This window comes from Pipistrellus kuhlii, unplaced genomic scaffold (assembly GCF_014108245.1).
Source record: "Pipistrellus kuhlii isolate mPipKuh1 unplaced genomic scaffold, mPipKuh1.p scaffold_m20_p_27, whole genome shotgun sequence".
Lineage (NCBI taxonomy): Eukaryota > Metazoa > Chordata > Mammalia > Chiroptera > Vespertilionidae > Pipistrellus > Pipistrellus kuhlii.
Window position 1 is genome coordinate 2,330,354 of NW_023425526.1, and position 27,323 is coordinate 2,357,676.

General features: G+C 60.8%; 1 protein-coding gene across 1 annotated transcript; it reads left to right on the forward strand.

Annotated features, from left to right (window-relative positions):
- Window positions 1–180: 180 nt before the first annotated feature.
- On the forward strand, window positions 181–26,746 carry LOC123650993 (protein FAM178B-like). Its single transcript, XM_045587253.1, has 6 exons — window positions 181–518; window positions 796–883; window positions 8,618–8,743; window positions 24,196–24,273; window positions 24,506–24,658; window positions 25,805–26,746. Exons 2-6 carry the CDS (start codon window positions 836–838, stop codon window positions 25,835–25,837), a joined length of 438 nt encoding a protein of 145 aa, XP_045443209.1. The 5' UTR covers window positions 181–518; window positions 796–835; the 3' UTR covers window positions 25,838–26,746.
- Window positions 26,747–27,323: the final 577 nt, after the last annotated feature.

The window sequence follows — 27,323 nt, forward strand, 5'->3', positions numbered from 1 at the left end:
TGGTGCTAGACTCAGAAGCCAGCTCAAACTGACTCAAGCAGATGGGACTTCATTGGCTCACAGCCACCCAGCTGCCAGCGGGAGCACGGCCGGGGGCCCGGGGCTTGGGCAGGCGGTGCTGGGTGCCGTCAGGGCTCGCTCCATCCGGTCTGCCGCTTCCTTCAGGCACGCCCACAGGGAGGCAGAGGCACCAGCCGCTGTGGGATCGCCTCTGCCAAACAGCGGCCCTGCTGGCAAGGCACACGCTCCGCTGTCAGTCGGCCACGACCCCCGCCCGCCCAGCGGCTCGGCCCCGGGGACTGTGTTGGGCCAGGCCTGCCCAGTCGCCCACCTGGGAGCCCAGGTTCTGGCTGGCGGGGAGGGGGCTCCCCCAGGGAAAGGCACTGGGTGCTGAGTGACCAACAACAACTGTGGCTGCTGCGCCAGGAGGCTGCCTGCCCAGGCCCTGCGCGGGCTGAGAGGCGGGAACAGGCGAGGCCTGAGCAAGGGATTGGCCACGCCCTGTGTGCGCGTCCACAGTAAGTGTGAGCACAGAGCAAGAGAACCTACAGGAGGAAAACTCTGTGCTAGCCTCCGAAATTACCACTTGCTTTAATTTTTCTGTTTGCTTATTTTTTAACTTTCCCATCATGGGTGGCTGATTACTTCTAAAATAAATAAATGAGAAAACCCACATACTCCAGACAGAGCAGCTCTCCCTTGTCCCTCTCTCTGCGGTGGGTGTCCGGCCCCCCTCCCCCCCTCCATGGATGTCCGCACGGCTCCTGTCTGACTGCTCCCTCCCTCCTCCCACAGGCAGCTCCGCAGCCAGCTGAGCCTCGTGGTCATTGCCCAGATGCTGGGCCAGCAGGAGGCACCGCTGCTCTGGAAAGAGGAGGCCCAGGTGAGTGCGGCTCTGCCAGGTGTGTCTGCCCGGCCTGGGAAGCCTGTGGGCGAGCCAACAGCTCTCCCCTTGGCCGGCTGCCCGCGCTTTTCCCAACGGTTATTTGAATGTTTTACTCACATTCCCGCATTGGGCAGTTACTTGTGTAAGCCTGCTTGCTGTGTGCTGGAGTGGGGAGCAGGGAGTGTGTATTACTTTTAGTTAAAATTGTGGTAAATTTTAGATAATATAAACTTACCACTTTTAGCCATTTTAAAGTGTCCAGTTCGGTGGCCGTAAGTACATTCAGGGTGCCGTGAGGCTGTCCCCACCAGCCATCTTCCCAAACAGAAGCCACCTGTAAACACTACTCCCCACCCTCCTCCTGCCGCCCCTGTGATGCCATTTTGTTTTATTTTTTTAAAGAAGGTGTGTGTGTGTGTATGTCTGTTCCACTTTTTAGAGAGAGAGGAGCAGAGAGGGAGAGAGCAAGAACAACACCCATCAGCCGCCTCCTGCACACACCCGCCAGGGCCCTTCTGTCACTCTTTATACGTGGAAAACAAATGCTATGCACCTGAAACTGCTCCCTTTCAGTGACCTCTGTGCCAGCGTCAGGCATCCTGAGGGCAGTGGGAGGCAGTCTTGTCCTCTGCTCTCCAAAAAGCTGATACCACCTCCTTGCAGCTCAGAGAACATCCCTGAGGGCCCCTGGGCAGCTGGGCCCGAGCCAGCCGGGCTGTGTGGCAGGGAGGCTGAGAAGGCGCTCACCCTCCCAAGAGCCCTGCGCACCCAGAGTGCGTGGACAGCCCAGCCTCCGGCGCAGCTGGGAGACAGGCAGGACAGGCCCGCCCACTGAGGGGCAACCCCTTACCGAGTGCAGAGGCTGTTCCGGCACATCCGGGCAGGGCGGACGGTGTGCTGAGCTTGCCTTGCAGGGACAGAGCTCAGCACGGGGCCCAGGGTTGGCTTGTCAGAGCAGGCCCCGCTTGGCTTTTGCCTTAGCTGTCCCCTTTGCCTTAGAAGCTCTTCCCATAGGAAAGTGGTCAGCAAACTCTATTAGTCAACAGAGCCAAATACCAAGAGCACAACGATGGAAATTTCTTTTGAGAGCCAAAGTTTTTAAACTTAAACTTCTTCTAATGCCACTTCTTTAAAATAGACTCACCTAGCCCGTGGTATTTTGTGGAAGAGCCACACTCAAGGGGTCAAAGAGCCGCAGTTTGCCGACCGCTGCCCCAGGACTTAGTGCAGCTGGAGCTTCTTATCATTCCAATTCTGGCTGAAGAGGTCTTTCTGGACCACCGAACCCAAGTACCCTGGCACCGTCACCCTGTCTTTCAATTACTCCTGGGTTCACCTTCTGATATTTTCATGTTCGTTCAGGGTCTATACACATGCACACACCCCAGCAGCTCCTTTATGTACACACACATGTACACACACAGTAGCACACAGACCAAATGGCTGCTGCTTCCTGCTGCCCTTTGGTGCCTAGCACAGTGCTGGCCACAAAAGAGCTCAGCACACACTTGTGGGTGCACACTGCGGGTGCACACTGTGGGTTCACACTTGTGGGTATACACTGTGCATGCACACTGCAAGTGCACACTGTGGGTGCACACTGTGGGTGCACACTGTGGGTATACACTGTGCATGCACACTGCAAGTGCACACTGTGGGTGCACACTGTGGGTGTATACTGTGGGTGTATACTGCAAGTGTACACTGTGGGTATACACTATGCATGCACACTGCAAGAGCACACTGTGGGTGCACGCTGCGGGTGCACGCTGCGGGTGCATGCTATGGGTGCACGCTGTCGGTGTACACTGTGGGTGCATGCTTTGGGTGTACACTGGGTGTACACTATGGATGCACACTGTGGGTGTACACTTTGGGAGCACACTGTGGGTGCACACTGGGTGTACAATATGGGTTCACACTGTGGGTTCACACTGTGGGTGCACACTGTAGGTGTACACTGTGGATGCATACTGTGGGTGTACACTGTGGGTGCACACTGGGTGTACTCTATGGGTTCACACTGTGAGTTCACACTGTGGGTGCATACTGTGGGTGCACACTGTGGGTATACACTGTGGGTGCACACTGCGGGTGTATACTGGTGTTCAGACTGTGGATGCACACTGCAGGTATGCACTGCGGTTGTACACTGGGATGCACACTGGGTATATAATGTGGATATACTATACATGCACACTGTGGGTGTACACTGTGGGTGCACACTATGGGTGCATGCTGTGGGTGCACACTGGGTGTACACTGAGGGTGCACTCTGTAGGTGTTCACTGGGGTTCACACTGTGGATACACACTGGGTGTATTAATATAATGTGGATATACTATAGGTGCACACTGTGGGTGTACACTGTGATGTACACTGCGGGTGCACACTGCGGGTGCATGCTGTGGGTGCATGCTGTGATGTACACTGCAGGTGCACACTGCGGATACACACTGCGGGTACACACTGCGGTTGCACACTGTGGGTACACTTGTGGCAGTGAGTTGCTGGTACATGTGCAGGGGAATGTTCTCCAGACAGAGACCTTGGGAGGTTGGGTGAGGGAGTGGCCTGAACAGGGGTCACTTCACAGAAGTGACAGCTGATGACGGGACACCTCTGTGGGGAGCAGAGGGACCAGACAGTGTGGTGGGAGCACCAAGGGGCAGGGGCAGGGCGGGCAGAGATGCAGCAGGGACGGTTGGGGATGAGACTGCATGATCCCAGAGGGCTTTAGAGAGGTCACCGAGCCCCACGGAGAACAGAGCAGTGCCAGCAGAGTCAAGGTCAAGGAGAGCAGGACTGCCTGCGTGCGGTGGGGGGCCGGTCGGGGTAGCATTTGGCAGTGACTAAAAAGTCAGAGGCAACTCCAATGTCAGCATCAGTTCAAGGTTTGGGTGTTTTTTGCTTTTTGTTGTTGTTAATGGATATTTTCCCATTGGTTTTTAGAGAGAGTGGGAGATATAGAAAGGGAGGAGGAGAGACAGAGAGAAATATCGATGTGAGAGAGACATGTAGATTGCCTCCCGCACAGGCCCTGACCAGGGCTGAGGATCATGCCTGCAACCGAGGTACATGTCCTTTATCAGAACTGAACCCACAGCAGACAGTCTAACCACTGATCCACACCGGCCAGTGCTGTTTTGCTTGGATTTTCTTGAGGAGAGCCAGTGTATGGCGGAAGGCCTGCAGGCTCTGCAGGGGAGCCACCCTCCAGAGAGGGTGTGAGCAGGGGCGGAGCAGTGAGCAGGCTCCTAGCGGTGTCCTGAGCCAACCCTGGAGGCTGGCCCGTGCTTGTGCTGCCAGAGGAGTCTGCAGCGGGCAGCACAGCTGTGCCAGGCCGTGCCAGACGCCTGGTGGCTGGGGAGGCAGGACCAGCTCAGGCTTGCCCACGGCCTCCGTGTGTTTCCCCATCTCGGAGCCAGCCCCGCTGCCACGGCCTCCTCCTGGTGCCGGCTGCAGGCACTCCCCTTTCCAGTCTGGCTAGTCAGACGGATCCTCGTGAAACACACCTTCAAAGAGCCATTTCAGCCCACAGCTGCCCACACTCAGCCCCCTGCTCCCTCCCGACTTCTCCTCTGACTTCTCCTTCCTATTCCTCTCAGCCGCCTCCACACACAGCTCTGTGCGCTGACACGCCTTCCTTTTCCCCCCATCACCTCCCACCAGGACCGTGTCCCAGGGGCCATCTTAAGCTTGCCTCTTTCTCACAGCAGCCCCAGTGTAAGGATCGGTTCATCGCCCGTCTTTTACAGATGGGGAAACCGAGGCAGGTGAGTTAGGGAACTTCTCGGGATCACTCAGCAGCAAAGCCGTGGATCTGGGATTGGAGCCCAGAGTCCTGCCCTTGACCCGCATGAGCCATCTGTGCTTCCCCAGCCCCTCCTTGGCTCACACTGTGGGGTCAGCCCGATCCACACCTGCCACTTCCGGCTGCAGGTGCCTGCTGGTCCCTTGAGCTTTAGTCCTGAGTGGCAGGTCAGAGGACAAGGGCCATCCCTTCCTTGTCCTCCTTAATGCACAAGTGCTTGGTGAACCTCATCAACCGATTCCCTAGAAATGGGGGTGCACGGGCTGAGGGCTGATGTGGAGGAGCGAGCTGGGACAAGTGCTGTGCAGAAGTCCTCGGAGCACTGCTGGCTGAAGTGTCTGCTGCCTGCATTGCTTGGCTCCCCAAGTCAGGCTGCGGGCTGCGGCCTGGGAGCAGGAGCAGGTGCTGGACAACTGAAGGTGTGGATCAGGACTTCTGTAGGCGGTCAGCACGCAACTACCCCAAAGCGTGCGTTTTCCAGGAGAGCCTCAGGGTCCAGCTGCCTCCTGGACTATCCCAGAAGCAGCGGGGTTTCGGCCTCAGGTGTCAGTGTGCTCTCAGGTCACTGCAGACACAGCCCTGAGCACACTCAGTCCCTCCCTCGTGAAACTCATGGTTCAGGGGGATCAGGGAAGAAGCACGTACTCGGCACGCCAGGCTGTGTTCGTGCTGAGGAGGAAAGTGAAGCCGAGGAGGAGGAGGAGTGGTGGGAGGGTGCTCCTCTATGAGGATGAACAGGGACATTTGAGCACAGACCCGAGGGAATCGAGCAGGTTTGGGGGAAGGAGGACAGCAAGTGCAAAGGCACTCGGGCAGGCAAAGGCCTCTTGGGCTGGAGAAAAGCCAGAGGCCGGTGTGGCTGGAGCAGAGGGCTGAGGGTGGAGCGGGCTGAGGGTGGAGCGGGCTGAGGGTGGAGCAGGCTGAGGGTGAAGTCAGAGAGGCGAGTGGGGACTCAAGCCCCGCGCACCTCCAGGCCAAAGTGGAGGTCCATGGGGAGGAAGAGGGAGATGATTGGTTTATAGAATGTGCCCAATCTTGAAGTTGACTGTTGGGGGTGTGGAAGAAGGAGGTGATGGCAGTAACCATGGTTTGAGCTGGCTGTTCGGCCTGGGGAGGAGGTGCCAGAGGTTGTGAGCAGTGGTCAGATTCCAGGTGTACTCCCCGAGGACAGCGGTGGCCTGGGGCGTGAGAGGAGGCGGCGAGAGGGCTCCACGGCTGTCCGGCCGGCCGGGGGAGAGGCAGCGGAGACAGGGAGCCCGGGTGGAACCGGTGGAGGCCGCCTCTTACCACACAGCAGCCTCCTTGGTCAAGTCAGGTCTTCCAGTTTGGAGTGTGAAAAACATGGGCTTCGGATTGCTGACGTCAAGGGGGTGGGGTTTGCCTGTTCGAGGGGAACTAGCTGCAGCCCTGCCCGGCCCTTTGGTTCATTTAACGATGTGGTTATACACGTACCACGTGCCAGGCTCTGCGCTAGACTCTGGGACAGTGCCCTCATGGGGCTCACACTCTGGTAAGGGAGGGGGAACAGATAAAATAGAAAGTGCATTGCACAGCATGTTAGCAGGTGACAGGTTCCGAGGAAATGAGGCAGGGCACAGTCAGGACTGGCGAATGGGTGGTGAGGGCGGGAGGATGCAGGTTGCAGGGAGCTGGGTGGGCCTCACCAGCCAGTGGGCCTGGAGCTGGGCTGGAAGGAGGGGAGGGCAGTTGCAGTGTCTGGTCGGAAGGACCACTCGCACAGGCTCCCGGAAGCAGCTGGGCCCCCGCGCATCGCCCGCAGGTGAGATCCTGGCCTTCTCCTTCGGGCAGGAGGGCAGCAGTCCTGTTGAGGCAGGAGCGACGGGCTTTGTGGCCCCGCCCGCACTGGAACTGGCCTGCCGCCTCTGCCCCAGACTGAGCGTTTGCTTCTGGCCCAGAGGTGTCTGCCCTCCGGGGCTGAGTGTTAGGGAGCCGGCCCCCAGAAACGGGGCCAGGTGGGGAGATGCAGGCCAAACAAGTCCTTATCCTGGAGAGAGGTGGGCCAGCTGAGCTGGAACCACAGGGGATAAGCAATCAGAAGGTGGAGGCTGGTGTGCTGAGTGGGGTGGGGGTGGGGCGAGGGGGTAGGGGCTGAGCTCTGCGTGTGTTCCTCCGCCCTGCCCCAGGCTCCCTGGCTGGGAGGGCCCGCTGGGGTGAGGCGGAGAGCGCCCCTGGGCGCCCGGTGCTGTTGTGCGCCTGAGCAGGCAGCGCTGCCCTGGGGCCTCTCCCCAGGCTCCAGGGACCGAGCAAGAGGCACACTGAGGGTGTCGCTCTTCACCCAGGACCTTCCCCCCTCCCTCTCTCCCCGCCTCCTCTCTGCCCTCCTGAGGACCCGACACTAAGCCCAGAGCCCGGGCTTCCCAGGCCTGACTCCTCGCCCTCAGCCCAGCTGCTCTGTGGGCTAGGCCCACAGCTGCTGGGCGCCGAGCAGGTGGCTGAGGGCGAGAGGGAGGAAGCCAGGTGCGCTGGGCAGGCTAGGCTCAAGCAGGGGCTGGGCTCGGGGCTCAAGTCCTTGCCCTTTCGGCCGCCCTGACCGGCTACATCTGAAGAGACGGTGCCTCTGAGAACTCCCACCCCCCGCGGCTCCCCGTTCTGCACCTCCAGCTCCAGGCAGCACGTGGCCGCAGAGGCCCGGGCGGAGCCCGCCTGCCCGCCACAGTTAGCTCCGGCCCACGGAGGCTGCCCGCGCCAGGTGCAGGGCTGGGGAAGGATTGCTTGCTGCAGACACCTGGACTGGTGTGGACCACAGGGTGGGGAACACTGCCCGTTTGTTCAGAGACGATGGTCAGTTAAAGGGGGAGTGGGGAGAGCTAGCAGATTAAGTGACATTTCAGCCCAATGCAAGCTGTGGGCCTTGTGGGGAATCCCCATTCCCTTAAACAGCTCCAGGAGGATGTACTGGAGACACAGATGTTAGATCATAAGGAATTCATCCTGGTGATTTTATTGGGCAAGAGAATGGTATTACCGTATTTTTCGGACCATAAGACGCACTTTTTTTCTCCCAGAAGTGGGGGAAAAAGTCCCTGCATCTTATGGTCCAAATATAGCCTACACATATACTTTTAAAAAAAAGTTTTTTTACTTGCCCGGCTCTGTGTGGTCTCTGTGTGCTTGCCCGGCTCTAAAATGGTTCTAAATGCTGCTGTTTACTTTACAGGGTTGATTACATGTGTTTATGACTGTGATGTTGGGTTTTAATGCACATAAAATATTTTAGGACACTATTTGTTTCAGAATCTTTTTTTCTTCATTTCCCTTCTCTAAAAACTGGTGCATCTTGTGGTCCGGAGCGTCTTATGGTCCGAAAAATACGGTATGATTCTATTGGGAGGGACCCGTGCCCTTGTCTGTTAGAAGTCTTTGTGGGTAAATAATACGGTGTTTAGATTTGCTTTAAAATCCTCTGGGAGGAAAAGCGGGGAGAGAGGATGGGACACAGGCAGCACGGGTGACCCGTGGACCACTGTTCCTGGGGGGGGGGTACAGCTTGTCCCCTTCCCCGAGCCCTCGCTCAGGCCCCACAGGGACACATTGAATGGAAAGAGGGACGTGGGCCAGTGGGCCAGAGCAGCTCAGCCAGGGCCTTCCTGGTGGCAGCGGGGACCGTCGCTGCTGGCTGTGCGTTAAGCCAAGAGTGCTGCTGGCTACAGCGGGGTGCGGCCTCCAGCGCCCCAGCTCTTCCTCCCTGCTCGCCCTCCGAGGGCCCGCCGGTGCCAGGCTGGGTGACTGTGTGCCCTCCTGCTCAGGAAGGTGCACTCCCCCACTGTACAGAGCGCGAGTGCGCGGTGGGCCCAGGCTCCGGAAGCCGGTGTTCTGGCCCCAGGACCCACTCTCGGCCGCAGTGCCAGCGAGGCGGCAGGCAGCAGCCGCCCACTGACACGGCCTCTCCTCCGCAGCTGGTGGTGCTCGGCCGGCTCCTGAGCCTCATGAGGCCGGCAGCCCTCGGGCAGCTCCTGGACTCCGAGGCCTCGCCACCCCGCCAGGAGCAGCGGCCGACGGGCAGTGCTGAGCGAGACTACCAGGTGAGCCCCACACGGCCCCCCCTCGCCCAACCAGCGGAGGGGGCGGGTGAGGCAGCCCCACCTTCGCCTGTGGTCCTGCCCTGCCCGGCCCACGCTGGGCGCTGCGAGCACAGGCGCGGGCCCGGGTCTGCTGCAGGCCTGGCCTGGGTGTAGCCACGGGCACCGGGAGCCCCGCAGCGCCGGCAGGGAGGACGCAGGCGGCCCTGCTGCCGAGGGAGGAGGGGGAGGGACACGGAGGAGGCGCCGGGCGTCCAGACGTGCCGGCCCCTGTCCTCCGAGGGCGGCGCCCGGTGAGCTCCGTCCCGTCTGCGTGGTTGTCGTTGACCTGAGTCCTCCCGTCGCCCCTCCCGACGCTGCCCGGGTCCCTGCAGCGCGCTCCGGAGGTTCGGGAAGCGAGGCCGGGCCGGGTGAAGGCCACAGGGCGGTGGGCAGCGGGCGGTGTGGGGCCCGGGAGCCGGTGAGGAGCAGGCCGGCGCCCTCCTGGTTCGGAAGCGAGCCCAGAGGCTCCTGGGGGCTGGCATCAGAAGTCTCACCTTTGGGCATCATTCTGCAGATCAGATAAACAAATTAACGACTTAATGAGCACAAACCGACCATTAGGAGCCGGAGCCGCGCACGCTCCTCCGGGCGTGGAGGAAGCTGTCTTAGCCCCGCCCGGCGTGCCCGAGGGGCGGCCTCCGCCTGGGAGCGCCCAGCGTCCCTCTCCGGTGCCAGCTCCTTCCTGGCACGTGGGAGCGGGCTCCCAGGCGAGGGGAGTGTGGGGTGAGCCCGGGTGGTCTCTGAGCAGGCAGTGGTGAGAGCCGCAGGCTGGGCTGGAGACGGAAGGAAAGGGCAGAGGAGGGGGAGAGTAAGGGAGCGCTGTCTGTCCACCACGTGGAGAGTGCGACTCCAGGCACCTTGGGGCCCTCCCGTGACCGCACGCATGGGCGAGGGCACCCTTTGTTTTGAAGACGGCTCTCCCGCATATGGAGGCGTGGAGCGTGCCCTGGCCGGCTATAGGACGTGCCCCGTTTGGCCTGGAAGCGGAGAGGCCCCACACCAGGCGGAGTGCGGCGTGTGCTGGCCAGGGCACAGAGGCCGGGGCTCCCGGTGCCTCTGCAGAGGAAGGCACCAGCCCCGGCCTCCGTCCTGTCTGAGAGGGGCGGGAGGGGCGGGCCAGGCTGGCTGGAGGCACAGCGGAGACACAGAAGGTGAGGTGTCCTGACCCCTGGGCCGGCTCTGCTCTGACCTGGAGCACGTGGTGGGGCCGGTGGGGCCGGTGGGGCTGGTGACGGGGCTCCGGCAGCCCAGCCCCCTCCCCGGCCGCTGGCTCCTCATTAGGCCCCAACACGTTTCATCTTCAAAGATGATCAGCTACTCACCCGCCGAAAAGAGAGGAGGCGTCACCCGCCCTGTTTTACGGGAGTGGTGGTCGGCGGCTGAGCTTTCATCCCGGAGCTCAAAGGCCTGCTTCTCTCTCCTAGAGGCGCGGGGAAACCGAGGCCAGAGCGAGGTTGAAAGGGGACGGCCCTTTCCCCGCCCAGGGGCCTCTCCCTCAGGCCTGCTCGCTCCTGTCTGGGCGATTTCCTGCCCTGGAGAGACCGTGTGGCCACAGCCCTCCCAGCCTTCAGACACTCTGCCAGGCTCCGGCCCGCTTCCCCCCTCCTCTCTCTGCCCGGGGCCTGGGCACAGCCTCCTCTCCCGGCTGGGAGCAGTGCTCTGTGCCCGGGGCATGGCTTCCCTGTCCTGGCTGATCTGGTGGCTTTGCCGTTCTCCCTTTACTGTTCTTAGCTGGGCACAGCCTGGGTGTCCCAGCATCGTGTGGTGTGGTTGGCTCTAGATGAGTGAATGAATGAAGCAACTTCAATTCCTCTCCTCTCTGAACTCCGTTCTGGAGGGCCTCAGACCTGCTCCCTCTGCGCGCCCTCCGACCCTCTGACCAGTCCCTCATGCGGCCCCCTTGCCTCCAAAGTCCTGGTGTCATGAGAGCTGCAGGGGCCTGTAGCCTGTGGGACGGGACGCTGGGCTCCACGAGGGTCAATCGTGAGGAGCCAATCAGAGGACATTGTGTGTGATTATCAGCCAGTGACGCTAACCACCCAGCACCACCCGGAGAGCCTGCCGCAGCACAGTCTCCGCGGAGCGGGAGCCGGGCCCGCCGCTCACAGCTGCGGAGCAGAGGGGCCCAGCTTCCTGACGGCCCTAGAATACTGGCGCATTTTCAGGTGCTTTTGGACAAGAAATGGTCGCCCAGCCCTGGCTGCTGTGGCTCAGCGGGCTGGGCGTCCTCCGTGAGCGGCAGGAACGGTCGCCCAGCCCCTTGTGGCGTGTGGGTCAGACTATTTTGCACAGAAAACAATTGAAGCCCAATAAACTCAGGAAGAGTTTGCCGCTCCCCCTTTCCTGCTGGAGATTCAGAGAGAAAAACCTGCTTCAGAACAGGGAACCAGCTAGGCGGGTCCAAGAACATCTGACTCCGAGGCTCCCCTCGGCACCCACTGTTGTGGGGGCAGGCGGGCATGTATCTGCCAAAAGTTTGATCCTTCTCAACTGCCTGTGAATTGACTACCTCCTCTCCTTAGTCCAAAAGGACATATACACCTCAGTTTGCCTTACTGAGGGATGTGTGCCATTTGTAGTGCTGTAATTCTTATGTTTCCGTGAATTTCCCTTGCACAGATACTAAGGTTTGATTTTCGCCTTGGCTGGTGTGACTCGGTTGGTGAAAGGTTGCTGGTGCCCAGGCTGCTGGTTTGATCCCTGGTCGGGTATATGTAGGAGGTAGCCAATCGATGTTTCTCTCCCTCTCCCTGCCCCTTCCTCTCTCTAAATTCAAGTTTCCCTGCCTTTTGCGGCTGGTGTAGGCCCTGTGCTTGCCTGGTTTGAGAGGGGCTCTGCCAGAGGGGGGCAGGGTCAGAGGTCAGCATGAGGTTTGGGGTACGAGAGGGGGAAAGGATGTCTTAATGCAGGAGCGAACTGCGAGAGTTGGCCTCCAGGTCTCCCCTCTGACCCAGGGGCACCAGTTTGCGAGAGACCGGCCCCTGGGCTCCGTGAGGTTCAGCCCTGGCAGAGGAATGCAGGTAACTGCACTCAAGCGGCCACCGTCTCCGGGAAGCTACCCGCTGAGCCTTCCAGCCCACAGCCAGGGATCTGCAGCTTTTTGTTTTATTGTTGCCGCATGTAAACCATTGTCGATGTAAGAGATGTCCAAACCTGTAGATAATTTTTAATGAATTTGATTGAAAAAAATGCTCCTGAAAATGGCAGTTTTGCAGCTTATTTTATACATTAGAGTCAAAGGAGGAGAAGTAAGCCTCCCGGCCAGGGAGGAAGAGGGGCTTCGGGCCCAGCTCCCGACCGGAGAGTCCCTTCTTCATGAAACCCATTGGTAGATTAGGGAGGCAGGAGAGAGCAGAGTGGGGGTGGGGATCTCGGACATTGGATAAAGTAAAACACATACTTCTTTATATATATATATATATTATTGATTTCAGAGAGAAAGGGAGAGTGAGAGAGAGGTAGAAACATCAATGGATGAGAGAAAATCATTATCAACTGCCTCTTGCACTTCCCCTACTGGGGATCAAGCCCACAGCCCAGGCATGTGCCCTGATCAGGAATCGAACCATGACCTCCTGGTTCCTAGGTCGATGCTCCACCCCTGACAGGTACTCCTTCTGCATGTGGTGCAGGAGGGTGGCATTTACCGCACAGAGAGGGCATGCCGGGTTAAGATAACGGGAGTTCACTCTGGGTTTGTGAGGGCTCTGAAAAAAGATTGCGCTGACATTTCAAAGGCACGTTATCTTGTCCATGCAAAAAGATGCTAGGCAGGCTCACTGAGGTAAAGACTGACTTTTTACTCAAGCCTCGGGCCTGGACGGGACCCTCTCAGGCAGGAATTTTGATGATCAAACCATCTGTGTGGTTGTTCAGGTCCCGTGAGTTTGTAAGGCCGCCTGAGCCAGCAGGTTTAGCACAGCTTTTGTCCGGCTGTGTCCCGGCCGACCTCAGAGTCTCGGCCCCCCTTTTCCTGAGGCTACCGGCCTTGCTGAGCCTCCGAGTCTGCTGTGCCTCCTGCACTTCCCTCAGGGTCTCCCTGGCGGGGAGTTCTCCCCAGTTTGGTACTTTTGGGAGCTTGGAGGAAGTAGAGGTCTCTGGCTGTGGAAGAAAAGGAAGGTCCGCAAAGGGGAAGTCCCGCGGTCTACCCCAGGCGCCGGGAGCCGCCTCGCCTGTCTGTCAGCCTCTGGCCTCATCCTCCGGAGCCGATGGTGTGCTTGTGGGACAGACAGCTTGAGGTTCTGGTGGAGGCCACACTCCGGATGGAGCCGGCCGGCCACAGGTGGCTCCCCCCCCCCCCCCCCCCCCCCCGCCCCCGCCCCGCTTCCTCTCGGTGCTTATGGCCTGCAGGCAGCCCGGTGCCGTGCCTGTGGGAGAAGGGCTGGTGCAGAGCTGGTGGTTGGAGGCGGGTGTGCTCCCAGCGGACCACCCCTTGGGCCTCTCGGCCTCTGATGCTCTTACCCCTGGGGTCCCCGTGTGTCCACCGCGGAGGGCGCTGGCCTGCTGCGCCTGTCTGTGTGCACGCTCTCCTGCACATCTCTTTGCACACATCTTCGTGGTGCGCCCTGCGCACTGGAGCTGACGAACAAGTTTTACTGCTTTTGCTTCTGCTGCTGGGATGGCGGCAGGCCTGTCCCTGTGTCTGGCCTGCTGCCAAGAGCACCTGGAGTGACTTGGCGGCTCTGGGAAGGGCAGGGAAGGGCAGGGAGGGGGCCGGCCCCAGGCGGCTGTGTGCCTGCCGCACTCCCCCGGCTCCCAGCAGCATGGGACAGCGCTCCGGGGCTGGGAGCCGGCCTGCGCCTGGCGCCTGTCACCCCGGAGGACCGGGGGCTGGAGCTGTCCCTTCTCCTCACACTGCGCCTTCTGGCAGGTGACTCCCTCTTTCCCTGCGCCGCGGGGAGAGCCACGGGTAGGAGGGATGGGGAACTGGCTGGGCCCGAGGAGCAGGAAGCAGACGTTCCGGAGTCGGGAGTCCCTTCCCAGGCTGTTGCTGGCGGGTCTTCTTCCTTCCTCCCCAGCGAGGAGCCTCGGACATGTTTGGGAGTCAGCGCCAGCGCTGGCCTTTGGAGAGCTGACCCTGCAGGGCATCCGCGCGCTTCACGTGCCCTCAGTGGCCGCCGAGCCTCCTCAGAGCAGCCTCCTGAGCGTCCGAAGCCATGCAGCCCGGGCCTGGCCACTCTGCAGGGCTTGAAGGGGCAGAGCTTGGCGGGCAGCAGGTGGGCTTCTCCACGCAGCTGGCATTCAGTCCTGCTCTCTGCCCGCCCCACCCCAGGCCCCGGGCCCCCTGGCACAGTCCTTGCCCCAAGCTTGTGACTCCTCTCTCCTGACCTAGCGCCTTCCCAGCCTCTTTATCCTGCAAGTCCTGCTGGGCTACTCCGATCACCTTCCTCCCGTTCCTGCTCAGGAAAGAGCGGCCCTCATGCCTGTCCGTCATCCCTGCCCGGCCACCCCTGCTCCTCAGCTGCCCTTTGTCCACGTGCTCCCCCGGGGTCACATCCAGGCAGCCTGTCCTCCCAGCACCCCCTGGCAGGCCTGAGGCTCTGCTCCTGCTCCTGCTCCGCCTGGCAGGGCGGCCTGTCCCCCGTCCTGGATCCCGCGGTTACAGCTGTTCACTCACCCTGTGGCTTCATCACCAAAACGGCGTCACGTTGAGTCTGTCTCAGCTGCACCCCCAGTGGATCCTTCTTCAGAGGGAACAAGCCCCTTCACTGGGCACAGCAAGGGCCCCAGGGCTTGCTGGAGGCTGGACAGCGGGAAGCGGAGGGACCCTTCCCACCCCCTGCGCCCAGCCCACCCACCCGGGCCTGAGCCAGTAGGTGGAGGGGCAGTGCCTGATTAAAAAATAAATATGCCTCGCCCTGGCTGGTGTGGCTCAGTGGATAGAAGGGTCCCGGACTGAAGGGTCCTGGATGGGATGCCAGCCAAGGGCACATGCCCAGGTTTCAGGCTCGCTCCCCATTCGGGAGTGTGCAAGAGGCAGTCAATCAGTGATTCTCTCCCATCATTGATGTTTCTCTCTCTCTCCCTCTCCATTCCTCTCTGAAATCAATATAGTAAAAACAAACAAACAAACATGTCTCTACTGATTTTAGAGAGAGAAGAACTGAGAGGGAGAGAAGGAAAGAAACATCAATGTGAGAGAAGCATCGATTGGTTGCCTCCCACCCACACTCCAACCAGGGATCAAACCGAAAACCCAGGCGTGTGCCCTGATCAGGAGTCGAATCCACCACCTTTTGGTACACGGACGATGCTCCAGCCAACTGGGCCATGCCGGCCAGGGCCAGGGCAGCGCCTTCTGAGTGCTACGCGTAAGCAGCTTACTCAGCAGCACCGCCCAGCCGAGGTCCAGGCCGGCCGGGGCCCCACCCGCCGTTCTGTCCGCAGGAGCAGCTGCCAGGCAGCCGTGCCTTCTCGCCACCTCTCTGCTCGCTGCCTTTCCGCCCTTCGCCCTGTCTTTGCCGGGACTTCGTAGCGACAGAACCTCAAACACAGCCTGGCAGATCTGGAGAGCCCTCCAGCTGGGCCGGGGCTGGGCAGTGTGGTGAGGCCTGGACGCTGCTCCCTGGACCTCACGGCTCTGCCTCCCAGCAGGCTCTCCCGCTGCAGCTGGCCCCTCCACACTCTCACCCGGCCCTCGTCAGCCCCGGCGAGGGAGGAAGAAAGGCTTCGGGCCCAGCTCCTGACCGGAGAGTCCCAGAGCTTAGTCTCGGGGGATTGGCCAAGGTCATGTGCTCATCTCTAAACCAGTCCCAGAGCCAGGTGCACAGGGCTAGGCCAGCCTGGGCCGTGTCTCCCTTAGCGTCAGGAGAGCAGGAGGCTGGGACGCTGACAAAGGGAGGGACAGAATCTGGGCACCTGGGAACCTTACACGTCCATGGCATCCTCCCAGGCTCAGCCACGGGCATGGTCCCGCGTTTTATCCTTGGGAGGGAAGAGGAGGCCTGTGCCTGCCAGGAGCCAGAGGGGAAAGAGAAGGCAGGAGCCATTGCTCTGGAGGAGGCGCTGCCTGGGAGGCCTCTCCAGCCCCCGAGGATGCTGCGCCATGCCCGCTGCTCTCGGGCTCCTCAGCAAGGCGCCCACGTACTGATGCGTGGACTCTCCAATGGGGCGTGGAGAACCTGTCCCTCTTGGGCAGACCGCAGAGCTGGGTGTCCTGTCCACATCAGGGTCTCTAGTTCTAGCTGGAGAAGCAGGAAGAGCCAGCCAACCCGCCTGTCATCTCCCCAGCCCCCAGGGCCAGCAGGGAGCCGGGAAGGAAGGCTGGGCTGGTGGGAGGGCTCTAGCAAGGCTTTGCCTACAGCCCCACCCTCCTCCCGCGGGCAGAAGAGCAGTGGGTCAGGCGCTCAGATAACCTCCCTACAGCTGGTCCCAGCAACAGAAGCCCTCAGCCTTCCTGCCCTCGTCCCAACTCCATCTCTCCCCCGCCCCTCCCCGCACCACACCGGGCCCCAGCCCTCAAGGAGCCGAGGCCAGGGCCGCCCAGGGCGAGACAGAGCTAGGAAAAGCTGCTCTCCTGCGTGAGCTCCGTCCTCAGGGCTGAGGCGTGGACGGACGCAGACGGGCTCCAGAGGCTCAGGGCCTCCGCGGTCCGTCCAGCCTCCGCCCAGCGGGCTGGGGCACTCTCCAGGCGCCGTCCCCGCAGCTGAGCCGGTCCTTCTCCTGGAGATGCCGCCAGCCTGTCTCCCATCAGTCCCCTCAAGTGCCTCATCTCTGGGCTCAGACCCGCCCCAGCTCCGAGCGGGCACTTTCATTGAGAGGTGCGTGTCCAGCCCACGGGCCCCGGAGTATGGCAGGCCCTGCCAGCGGCGGCCCTGGCCTCTCCTGCGCCTGCAGGGACCCTGCCTGGGAAGGGGTGTGTCACCTCTTCTCATTTCCTAGTGACCGCTCCGGGCCTCGTCATTTCCTGCTCTCTAGGACTTATGACCGATGGCTTGTCCTGGCCAGGAGTCCGCTCCAAACTTAGCTTTCCTTTGGGCACAGCCCTCTGGCTTGCCGCTTTCACGACGGTCCAAGCCAAGGTCAAGGGCGTGACTTGGACCAGGAGCCTGTCTGTGGTTGGCTGCGGGGTCGGGAAGAGGCAGCCTCCTAGAGGTGACAGCAGAGGCCACATTCCGTGGCAGGTCCAGACGAGGTCCCCCTGAAAAAACGCATCCCCTCTCGTCTTGTTTTTGTGGGCAGGCTTTCTCATGGGCTGAGGCCCTTGGCCTGGGGCCTGCCAGTAGCCCTGGTCAGGATTACTCACCACTAATTATTGTTGTCCTTCCCGCCAGGGGGAGGGAGGACTGAGTGTGCCCTGGGGGCTCAGGCTCCGGCCTCTCCCTACACAGCCTCTCCCTACACAGCCTCCAGCAGGCCCCTGGGCCCTTGCTGTGCCAGCAGTAGGGCCTGGTTCTCTCTGAAGGGGGACCACAGGGGTGCGCACACACACACACACACACACACTCACACACACACACACACACACACACACACACACACACTCACACACTCACACACCCTCAGAGCTTGTCCGGCTTAAGGCAAAAGCACAGATCGAACCTTCACTGGAGGTGGTCACGCAGTCAGGGGATCTCTCCAAGCTCAGTGTCCAGGTCTGAGTCGTCTCTCCCCCCCCCCCCCCCCCCCCCCCCGCCCCCGGTCAGGGCAGTGGGAAGTGGGGCTGTAGGTTTAAATTTCATTTTAGAGAACAGAAAGAAGGAAAAGAAAAATAACTCTCCAGGACCCAGCTCTAGCCTTGGGCTTGGAATGTCCCACGGCCGTAGACAGGGCAGCGTCAGTCATGCCCAGGCCGGATTAGCATTGACCTTCAGCACCTGTGCCTGCGTCCAAATGCCTCCCGTGGAACAGACCCCGAGAGGACCGCCATGACAGCGCCCGGCCGTGGCGGGGCTGGACGGCAGCCCCTCTAGTCAGGCTGAGAGCAGCCCGGCCAGGTGTGGCCGAATGCAGGCCCCCGGCACAGCGACCACCCAGAGCCAGGGAGCCGGAGCGGCAACGCCAGAGGAGGCTGCTCTGGGGTCCCAGGCAGGAACCCTGACACCAGTAAGCATTCGGGGCCGACTTTTTGAGCAGGAGCCTGGACCCCCTAGGTCCCAGAGGGCACTTCCTGGGTGTCCATTGATCCTCCCCAGCAGATGTTCCTGGGTCAGCCTCAGCCCCACCCCCACCCCCACCCCCACCCCGCCCACCGCAGCTGCCTGGGCCCGGCGAACGGCTCCTTTAGGATCCTCCTGCCAGCCGCCTGGCTGCTGGAGAAGGGCCGGTTAGTGAAGCCTGGATTCCTGGCCATGACCTGAGGTGGGGAAAACCATGTTCTAGGCAGAGCCAGTGGCTTCCCAGGAGATCTCTCCCTCCTCCTTTCGGCCCCTTTTTAGCACAAATGCTCCTGCCACAGCCCGCTTCCTTGGCACGGCTGGAGGGGAATTCTGTGAAGGACGGAGTTCCTGGGAAACGGCCCCCCCTCCCTGTGTGACGCAAGGCTGCAGAGGGCCCCGCGGCCCTGGTGGGGTGAAAGCCCCGCAGGCTGTCTCCTGTCTCTGCCCTCGTCCCCTCCCAGGGCCGCCTCCCAGGGCCTGGGCCTTTAAGGGTCCAGAGCCAGGAGGGAGGCATCTGCACGCACTTCTCAGAAAGCCCGCCGGCTCCGGGAAGAGACCCAGGAAGCGAAAGCGCAGGCCTGGCCGGCAGCCGGGGCGGCCCATCGTGTCCACAAGGGGTTCAGGCACATCCCGTTCCGCACCCTCAGACGCTGCCTCTCCGAGCTGTTGACGGAGGTTTCCCGGGCCCGTTTCCCATGGGGGCTTCCCAGCCTCCAGCTCACACCCAGTGTGTGTGTGTGCGTGTGTGCGCGCGTGTGTGTGCCTGTGTGTGTGCGTGTGTGTGCGTGTGTGTGCCGGGGGGGTTGGGCAGCCTGGAAGGTGGGGTCCCGTCTTTCAGACAAGTTCCTGAAGACTGGACAGGTACAGCCCTCCCCCCACCCCCTCCGGTCACACTTCAGCCCGCCCCACCCCCAGGCCTTCAGGGCTTGGCGGCCTCGGGCACCACGCCTCCAGCTGCGTAGGAAATGGGAGCGGCAGGGGCTTTGGTGGCGACCAGCAGCGTGTGCCTCTGCCCAGCCCCCATCTCCTGCGACTTGAAGGAAATCAGAGCCCAGGTCTGGTGCCAGCCAGGACAGGAATGGGCTTGCTAAGTTCAGGAACTGGTCACGGCGACTGGAGCAGGAACCGCAGCCTCACACCTGGCTGTCTGCTTGGTGTCCTGGGCACGCTGGCTCTCGCCTCGGCTGGCTGGCGCTCGGGCCACCGTGGGACTGTCGGAGGCCGGAGACTCCGGTCCAGCCTCCTCTGAGCCCCTGACGCCGGCTTTTCTGGGAGGCGTGCCCGGTGCCTCTTACCTCTCAGCGCTGAGGCTGCAGGCCTCGGGCCTGGGGCGTGGCGGCTGGACGTGGTCTGGGCGTGTCCTCTGTACATATGAAGCCTTTTCCCCAAAAGCACTGCCACACAGGCTAGCCATCAGGATTCCCACAGGGGCCTGTTCGGGGACCCGGTGTTTGAGTCCTGCAGCTGGAAGTGGAGTGGGCGAACGTTCCTCTGAACTCCGTGCACAGCTTCCGGCTGGTCGAATGATTAAATAGACTTGAGAGGAACTAGCCAGATTTAACACACGTGTATGAGACCCCACTCGCAGGAGAGGTTCAGAGACAGGGGTATACAACCTGCTGTGGAAGCTTCTCAGGCTTGTTGCAGGATGTGTGTCCTGGCTGGTGTGTCAGTGGCTAGAGCGTTGGCCCACGTACTGAAGGGTCACAAGTTTGATGCCTGGTCAAGGGCACGTACCTGGGTTGCCGGTTAGATCCCTATCCCCAATTGGGCACCTGGGATGTATGCTTTCTCCCTCTTCCTCTCCCCCTCCCCCTCCCCCTCCCTCTCCCTCCCCCTCCCTCTCCCTCCTCCTCCCCCTTCCCCTCCCCCTTCCCCTCCCCCTCCGCCCACCTCCCTTCTACTCTAGGTAAAAATATCACGGGGGAAAATATTCTTGGATGAGAATTAACAAAAAAAGGAAGAGCAGATGTTTAGTAAGTAAAAGTTTGCCCTGCCGTATAAGTGGATTGAAAGGATTATTGCTGAAGTGGGTAAGGCCTCGAGCTCATTCTTTCAGGCGGTTACAGGTGGAAAGCAGAAATTGCTCGTCAGCCTGCGGCTAAAGTTGCCTTTAGCTCCAAATAGTCTGCATACCACAAGAGCAGATCTTGGGGTAATTCGTTCTGGACCCCCACAAAAGGGAAGGAAGTTTCATAGTGAATGCCCCATCGGGAAGCAGGGAGCTCTGACACCCGATGGTGTGTAGGGTGCAGATTATGTTTGGCAACACCTAAAACCTGGCTCAGGGTGTGGGTGGTGCTGGGAGCTGATCGCTGGTGGGTCAGGGGAGTCGTTTCCCCGGGTCTGGGGACAGTGGAGCCTGAGACAGCATCCACTGTCTGATCATGGAAAGGAGCCAAGGGGCCTTTCTATTCCGGGGTTCGGGAGCTGAAGTATAATTTAGGTGGAGATGTTATCTTTAGCCCAGGCTCTGGCTTCTGCTGCCTGGGGGCTGCCGATTATTGGAGAAAATGATAGGTCTCTGAGAGGTATATGTATTTAGAGAGAGAGAGAGAGGATTTCTAGTGCTAGGATTTAGAATTAAACTTAATCAAAGTTGTAAGGACCCTTGGTTCAGCACCTTTACTATCCCCTTAAGTGGGGTCAAGGTCTTCCTTACAGGGCCCCCGTCACTGAACCCCAACTCCAGGCATCGCCCTCAAACCAGCCCCTCTCCCGGGCAGGAGCAATTCCTCCGCTTCGGAAAGTCTGCTGATAAAATAGAATGTGGTTAGTGGGGCTTTTCTTCTTCCTGTTACACTCCCACCCCCACCCCCACCCCCAAAACTCATTCACAAACGTTTTCCAGCTCAGTCATGGGAAAGAGCAGAAGAAGGAAGTTGTGGATTTTACATGCAAGTAGTCCTTTTTTTCCCTCAATAAATCCCTCCTGCCGAAACCGGTTTGGTTCAGTGGATAGAGCGTCGGCCTGTGGACTGAAAGGTCCCGGTTCAATTCCAGTCAAGGGCATGTACGTCGGTTGCGGGCACATTCCCAGTAGGGGGTGTGCAAGAGGCAGCTGATCGGTGATTCTCTCTCATCGATGTTTCTAACTCTCTATCCCTCTCTCTTCCTCTCTGTAAAAAATCAATAAAATATATTTTTTAAAAATAATAAAGTAAAAAAAAGAAATAAATCCCTCCTCACAGACTCCCCGCAGGGCATCCCTCAGATCCTGGGCCCACGCCCTCCACGCCATCTCCTCGTCCTTCTGCAGGCGCCTGGGCCGGGGACCGTTGCGCTGGCGGCAGGTTCCTCCTAGCCCAGGCTCGCTGCGCACAGCACGGACCTCACTGAGCTTTGGGCAGAGGGCAGACCCACTGCCCCCGCTCAGGGCTAAGGGGCAGCTGAGTGAAAGGGCTGAGAACAAAGCTTCCTCTCCTCTCTGCCCGCCTCCCTGGCTCTCGCACCCCCTCAGCCACGGCCCCTCCGCAGCCTCAGACCAGTGCCCCTGACCCTTGTCTTTGGCGTCTCACCCTCACCCTCTGCGAGCTCAGGGCTCTCATGGAGGGGCTATTTTATTTTATTTTATTTTATTTTAATTTGTTTATTGATTTCAGAGAGGAAGGGAGGAGAGAGAGATTGAAACATCATTGATGAGAATCATTGATTGGCTGTCTCCTGCACGCAACCCAGACAAGTGCCCTGACCGGGACCTCCTAGTTCATAGGCGGTCAGCCACTGAGCCACGGAAGTGAGCTCTGCTCCTTTACAGGTCATACTCATCCCAAACCCAGCCAGGCCTAGTCAGTGCTAATTGGCACTGTCTTATTTAAAATTAGTTTTTGAAAACTTTTATTGTACTTTGATCATATGAGTAAAATATACACATTGTAGAGAAATAATCTTAAAAAGAAAAAAAAAAATGAGGATGTCCTTTAACCCTTTCTCAGAGCCATTGCACTGATGTCCCCGCTTCCGGGGTGTCCACCTGCCCCCCGTCAGGGAGGAGCAAACTTCCCTCCTCCCTCAGGTGCCTCCGGCGGCCTAATAATCAGAGGCCTGAGGCAGACTTACGAGAAAATAACAAATTTAGCACGTACGTCCGTGCGGGAACCCCACAGGCACAGGAGAGTCGAGGTTCGGGACAGAGGGGCTGAGGATGGAGGTGCTGAGCCGGAGGTCGTGTCCGCGGGCCTTCCACGGCCATTGCAGGATGATGGCCAGAAGCACAGGCATTCAGCAAATAGATATTTGCCCTGTCTCTTTTGACCTTTCTAGAGGTCACATTCTGCAAGGCCCTCATTCAAATGTTCCAGGTCGTTAAAAGGAGAGGCAGCAGTTTCTCTTGAGCCTGAGGCTACAGTTGCCTGTAGCTCAAAACAGTGAGCATACCAGAGCCAGAGGGACTCAGGCCAGCCTGCCTCTCCCCAGTGCCCTGCCCAGAACCCTGCCACCAGCCGCTCCTCAGGGCGCCCTCCCCCCCTTGCTTCACCCCAGCCAGCTTCCTCCCCTGGTGCCTGCCTCTGTTTCCCTGAATCAGCCCCTGCTCTGTCTGGTGCTGTAATCAGCCTGCCCGCCGGCCCCATAGCCAACCTCACCACAGATCTGCTGTTCCCTGCTGTAGCTTAGTCACTTCCTCCCTGAACCTTCGGAGCTGCACACCACCACCACCCCCCCAATCCCCCCGGAAACCGAGAAGCCCCTTCTCCTGTGCTCGCTGGGGAGGCTGGAATTCAGGCTCCTGCAGGTCGTTCTTCCCTGATGTCTAAGGTTGTGGCTGTGTTTAGTCCAAGTGCAGTGGCCAGCACACAGAACTGAGCCTGCCTTATGTCCAGGTGGGGGAGGGTGGTGATGAGCAGCTTGGCTGGACTGCAGAGGTCAGAAGGGGCTCCAGATGCCTGGCCCTCCCTCCAAAGGGCACGCCAGTCTGGGGACAGGGAGCCCTGGGGAGCAGGCATTGCCAGCCAGTTAGCGCCCTGTGAGCGGGCCTGCTGGGACTCAGGCACTGGCAGCTGCAGGACCTGCAGTCGGAGCTGGCTCAGAGAGGCCAGGCGAGACCCCCGCAGCACTGCCTGCAGGCACACCCCTAGCTTCCCCCACTGCCTATCTCTGTGCCTGCCAGCCTCCGGGTCAGCCCCCGGGCCTTGCTGCGGGGCTGAAGAACAGGCTGGGTCCGTGCAGGGCAGGTGCTGCTGGGGGAGGGCAGGTGGTCTCTGTCAGGCCTTGTGCTGTGGTGTTTGAATTCACGAAGACTATTCCATGGTGCCAAGTCTGGTGCCCTCAAACATGATTCTGGCTTCTGCCCTAAGAGGCTTCCGGTCTGTGCAAAGAGGCTGCCCCATTTCTGGGTACCACTTGGTGCTCTAGGGCCGTGGTCAGCAAACTGCAGCTGACGAGCCACACGCGGCTCTTTGGCCCCTTGAGTGCGGCTCTTCCACAAAATACCACGGCCTGGGCGAGTCTACTTTGAAGAAGTGGCGTTAGGAGAAGTTTAAGTTTAAAAAATGTGGCTCTCAGAAGAAATTCCAATCCTTGTCCTGTTGATATTTGGCTCTGTTGACTAGCGAGATTGCCCACCAGTGCTCTGGGGGAAGTGATGGCAGGGGAAGCCCAGGGCTGGTTCTGAGCTCCATTCTGGAGCCGCCTCTCCCTCCAGCTCAGCCTTGGGCCGGTTATCTGCAGGTCAGGGTCATTTCCTGCCACCCTCCCGGTCTCAGATACAGGAGGAATCCGCAGACAGAACCTCAGGGTGCCAGGAGCAGACGGTCTCCACAGCGGAGCCTCGCCGGTCTTAGGGTGCCTGGCACCTCATTTCCCCTGCACAGCAGATGAGTGAGCACTCAGAGTGCAGGCCCTGGGATCACACCACTGTGTCCGGTTTCACCCCTCAGTGCCTAGGGCAAGGGCGAGGGTATGTGCTGGTGGGTGACCCTGCAGATGGCCACCCGCTGCCTCCGCCCCTTCGCCCCCTCGTCATGTCCGCAGGTCTGTGTGTCTGGACAGGCTGCACATCTGTCTGAGCAAGTGGTGCTCCCCCAGGGTGAGCAGGCACCCATGGGCCCCAGGCCCCCGTGAGGAGACTGGCCCCCAGGGTCGTGCCCACAGAAGCAGGGGGCCCGTGAGGAGCAGCGCAGAGGTCTGAGCGGACGGCCTCGCAGGCGGCGATCTCGCTGGATCCTGGGCGGGGCGGGGGCAGCTGGGCCTGGTGGAAGGAGGGGGAGCCTGGAGGGGCCCGGCTCCTTGAAGACGCCCCCAGGAACCTGGCTGGGCCTGGAAGGGGGACTGGGGGACTGGGTGAGGGACTCAGGGCTGCCCTCCTGTGCCCTCCAGGTCTGCTACCTGTGTCACAGCCTCCTGAGCCTGGCGGGGGTGGTGGTCAGCTGCCAAGACCTTACTCCAGGCCGCTGGGTGAGTCTCCCCGAGGCTGGGCCTCAGTCAGCTGTCAGGAACTGCAAAGAGGGCTGAGAAAGAAGCGCAGCAGGCGGGGGCGGGGGCGGGGGCGGGGGCGCGGTGTGTGTGGGGAGCAGGCCTCTGTCTTCTCCCAGCATCCCATGGGGCCTTCTCTAGAGTGACGGACATGTACCCCCAGCACTTGCCCTGTCCCTCTCCTCTCTTTCCGCCCCTCCACGTGCCTCTGCAGGAAGAGCTGCGGCTGCTGTGTACGCAGCTGGACCGTCACATCAGCGCCCACATCCGGGAGAGCCCCCAGGCCATGCACCAGACCAAGCTCAGGGACCTGGCTACCCAGACCTACTTCCGCTGGCAGGAGCTGCTGGCCCACTGCCGGCCCCAGGTGGTGCCCCTCTCGCCTCCGGACTGGGAGGGGAGGGAAGTGGTCAGGCAGCTGACCAGAGCCAGAGCACGGCCCCCCCACCGTGTCCACCCCCACTGCAGCTGCTGAGCTTCGGGCTGGGAAAGGCTGGAGAGGGCCTGAGGGGGAGGGGAGGGCCTGGAGGCCTTCAGCATTCTTATCAGGAGTGAGATACCAGTGTGGGTGTGTGGCGTGGGGCAGAGAAGCCTCCACTCCCAGAGAGGGGGACCCGGGCACCAGAGGTGCCAGCTGTCCCCCTCTGCCTGCCCGCCCTGCAGGCTGAAGCTGGCCCGCCCTCCCAGCCGCCTGCCCGCCCTCCGCCCTCGGAGCATCAGCCTCCGCGCCTCCCCCTCATAGGGAGGCGATGCTGCTCCCAGCTAATGCTCTGCACGAGTGCACACAGCCCACGAGGCGGTATCACTGTGCCCCCATTTTACAGACAGCGCACCCACGGTCACCGAGAGGTTAACTAGCTTGCCCATCGCACAGGCAGGCAGCGTATAAATGTCAGAACTGAGGCGCTGGGCCAGCCTGGCACCCACGCCTGTGGCCCTGCCCTGGCATCCTCCCTCCGGCCTCCATCCCTCAAGGAGCAGCGCCTGCTGGCTCAGGGGCACTTCCCTCCGGCCCAGCCCTCGGTGGAGACCAGCAGCCTCTCCTCTGCCTTCTCTACATGTCCTTCCCCGTAACCTCTGACACGGGGCTGACATGTCGCCACAGGCTGTGGCTTAGGTCTCAGATTTCGCAAGTCCCTGAGAAAGCTGGAGCCCTAACCTCACCCTGGTCCCCAAGGAACTGGATCACACTGGTCTTTTGGTGGGAAACTGTGTTTGTCATGAAAAGAAAGAAAAGTGATCTGTGGCCTGGCCAAGCCGGGAGGCAGGCCCACCGCTCACACTGCCTGGGGCTGCAGGCAGCCAAGGGGCGGGGGGGGGGGGGGGGGAGGGGGGAGCAGGAGGGACCGGGCAGGGTGTGCCTGTGGCTGCTGCCCTGAGCCCTGCCTGGGCCGAGCCCCAGGAGCCCCGTCACTCAGCGGCTGGCACAGGAGGCTGCCCTGGATGGTGAATGGACACTGGGGAGTCAGGGAGCACCAGGGCCAGGCAACCACACCTTTCTCACCCTGCACAGGCCCCGCGCATCAGCCCCCCAGGCAGCATCTGAAGGAGCCGGGCAGGGTGGCCAGGGCTGCGCTCTGCGGGGGAGTGAACAGGACCCTGGAACTGGAGGCAGCGAAGGATGGGGGCCCGAGGAGGACCATCTGATGAAGCAAGAGCCTGCCTCCACCACTGCCCTGACTCCCAGCGGCAAGGGACCCTGCCCCTCGCTGCCCGCTGCCCCCTCCTCCCGCTCTCCTTCCCTGCCCAACGTGTCCTCTCCTCCCGCCCTCCTTCCTCTCTCACGAATGTGAGGTTGCTTTGTGCACACTAAAGCCGATTTCACATCAGTGGTTCGGACGGTTTCCTGCAGCCCGTCCTGAGGTCTCGTGCCAGCATCCGGTTTGCTGAACACTCACCTCGGACAGCCGTGTGACTGGGCTCAGGCCTTGCTGCCCGAGGCAAGTTTTGTGGGTGCTGCTCCCTAACAGGATGCTGGATGTCTCAGCCCTGCTCCCCTTGAGGAAAGAGTGGGTTTTCCATACCCTAGCATCCCAGGGGCCTTCCCAGGAGACCCCGGGTGTCCATTTCCTCCCTCCGTCCATTCCTCCAACCCTGAGCATCCACTTCTAGTCTCTGGCCCCTCCTGCCTCTCTCGGGGTTGGGATGGGGTTTGCAGGGGCCGCGGAAATGGAAGGGGAGTCACCGGGCAGGGTGTGCCTGTGGCTGCTGCCTGTGCTCACTCTTCGGCTCAGCCTATGTCTGCCAGAGGAGCATCACCGCAGCAGGTGCCTAGACTTTGTCCCTCTCCTTTGTCCTTGGTCCTTGCAAGCCACAGAGGTCAGGGGAAGGGGGCTCACTAGGAGAGAGGCTCCCCCAAAATAAAGGACTTTCAGGGCAAGGAGCTCCATTGGCATACCCGCAGCACCCCTTCACTTCCTGGGCCTCCCTCCTGGGAGCCAGGGCATCTATAATTCAGAGGCTGGTACCGTGCAGGACGCCTCCCGGCCTCCACGCACTGCCAAGTGAGAGGTGGAAGAAATCCTCTGCCAGGGGACTTGGCTGCCCAGGTGACTGGACCGAGAGTTCTGGTTTCTGTTCCTGGCTGCCTCGCAGGCCCCCTGGGCCAGGGCACTTCTGAGGCCCCAAGGAGGCCGTGGTACCCCAAACAAGGGCCGGCTCCTGCACCCTCCCGCAGGGCTGCCCGCTTCTAACACTGTGCATCCCGGCAGTTAATCTGCAGCCATTCAGTTCACTCTGGAAACCTGGAAATCACCTTTGTAATTTCCCTTCTTTGTTTCACTGCCGAGGGCAGAGAGGGAGTAGGGAGACCTGGGGAGTTTCCAGATCTCTCTCTCTGTGGCTCTTAGTTAGAGTGGCGCTGTCCCTCAGCTCCCAGCTCTGGTCTCACACCGCCCCACTCACCCGTCCCCCGGAGAGAAATGGACACCAAGGAAAGGAGGTGTTGGTGGCGACTCGGTCCCTCTGGAGGCCTGGCTGTAACCTGAGCAGAGGTGTGCAGTTTGAGGTCACGCAAGGGCATGCACCATCCC

Excerpts from the sequence above, each read along its gene's own strand:
- LOC123650993 (XM_045587253.1), top strand. The coding sequence starts at position 836 with ATGCTGGGCCAGCAGGAGGCACCGCTGCTCTGGAAAGAGGAGGCCCAG. Across the intron at positions 884-8,617 it reads TCTGGAAAGAGGAGGCCCAG|CTGGTGGTGCTCGGCCGGCT; the intron begins GTGAGTGCGGCT and ends TCTCCTCCGCAG. Across the intron at positions 8,744-24,195 it reads GTGCTGAGCGAGACTACCAG|GTCTGCTACCTGTGTCACAG; the intron begins GTGAGCCCCACA and ends TGTGCCCTCCAG.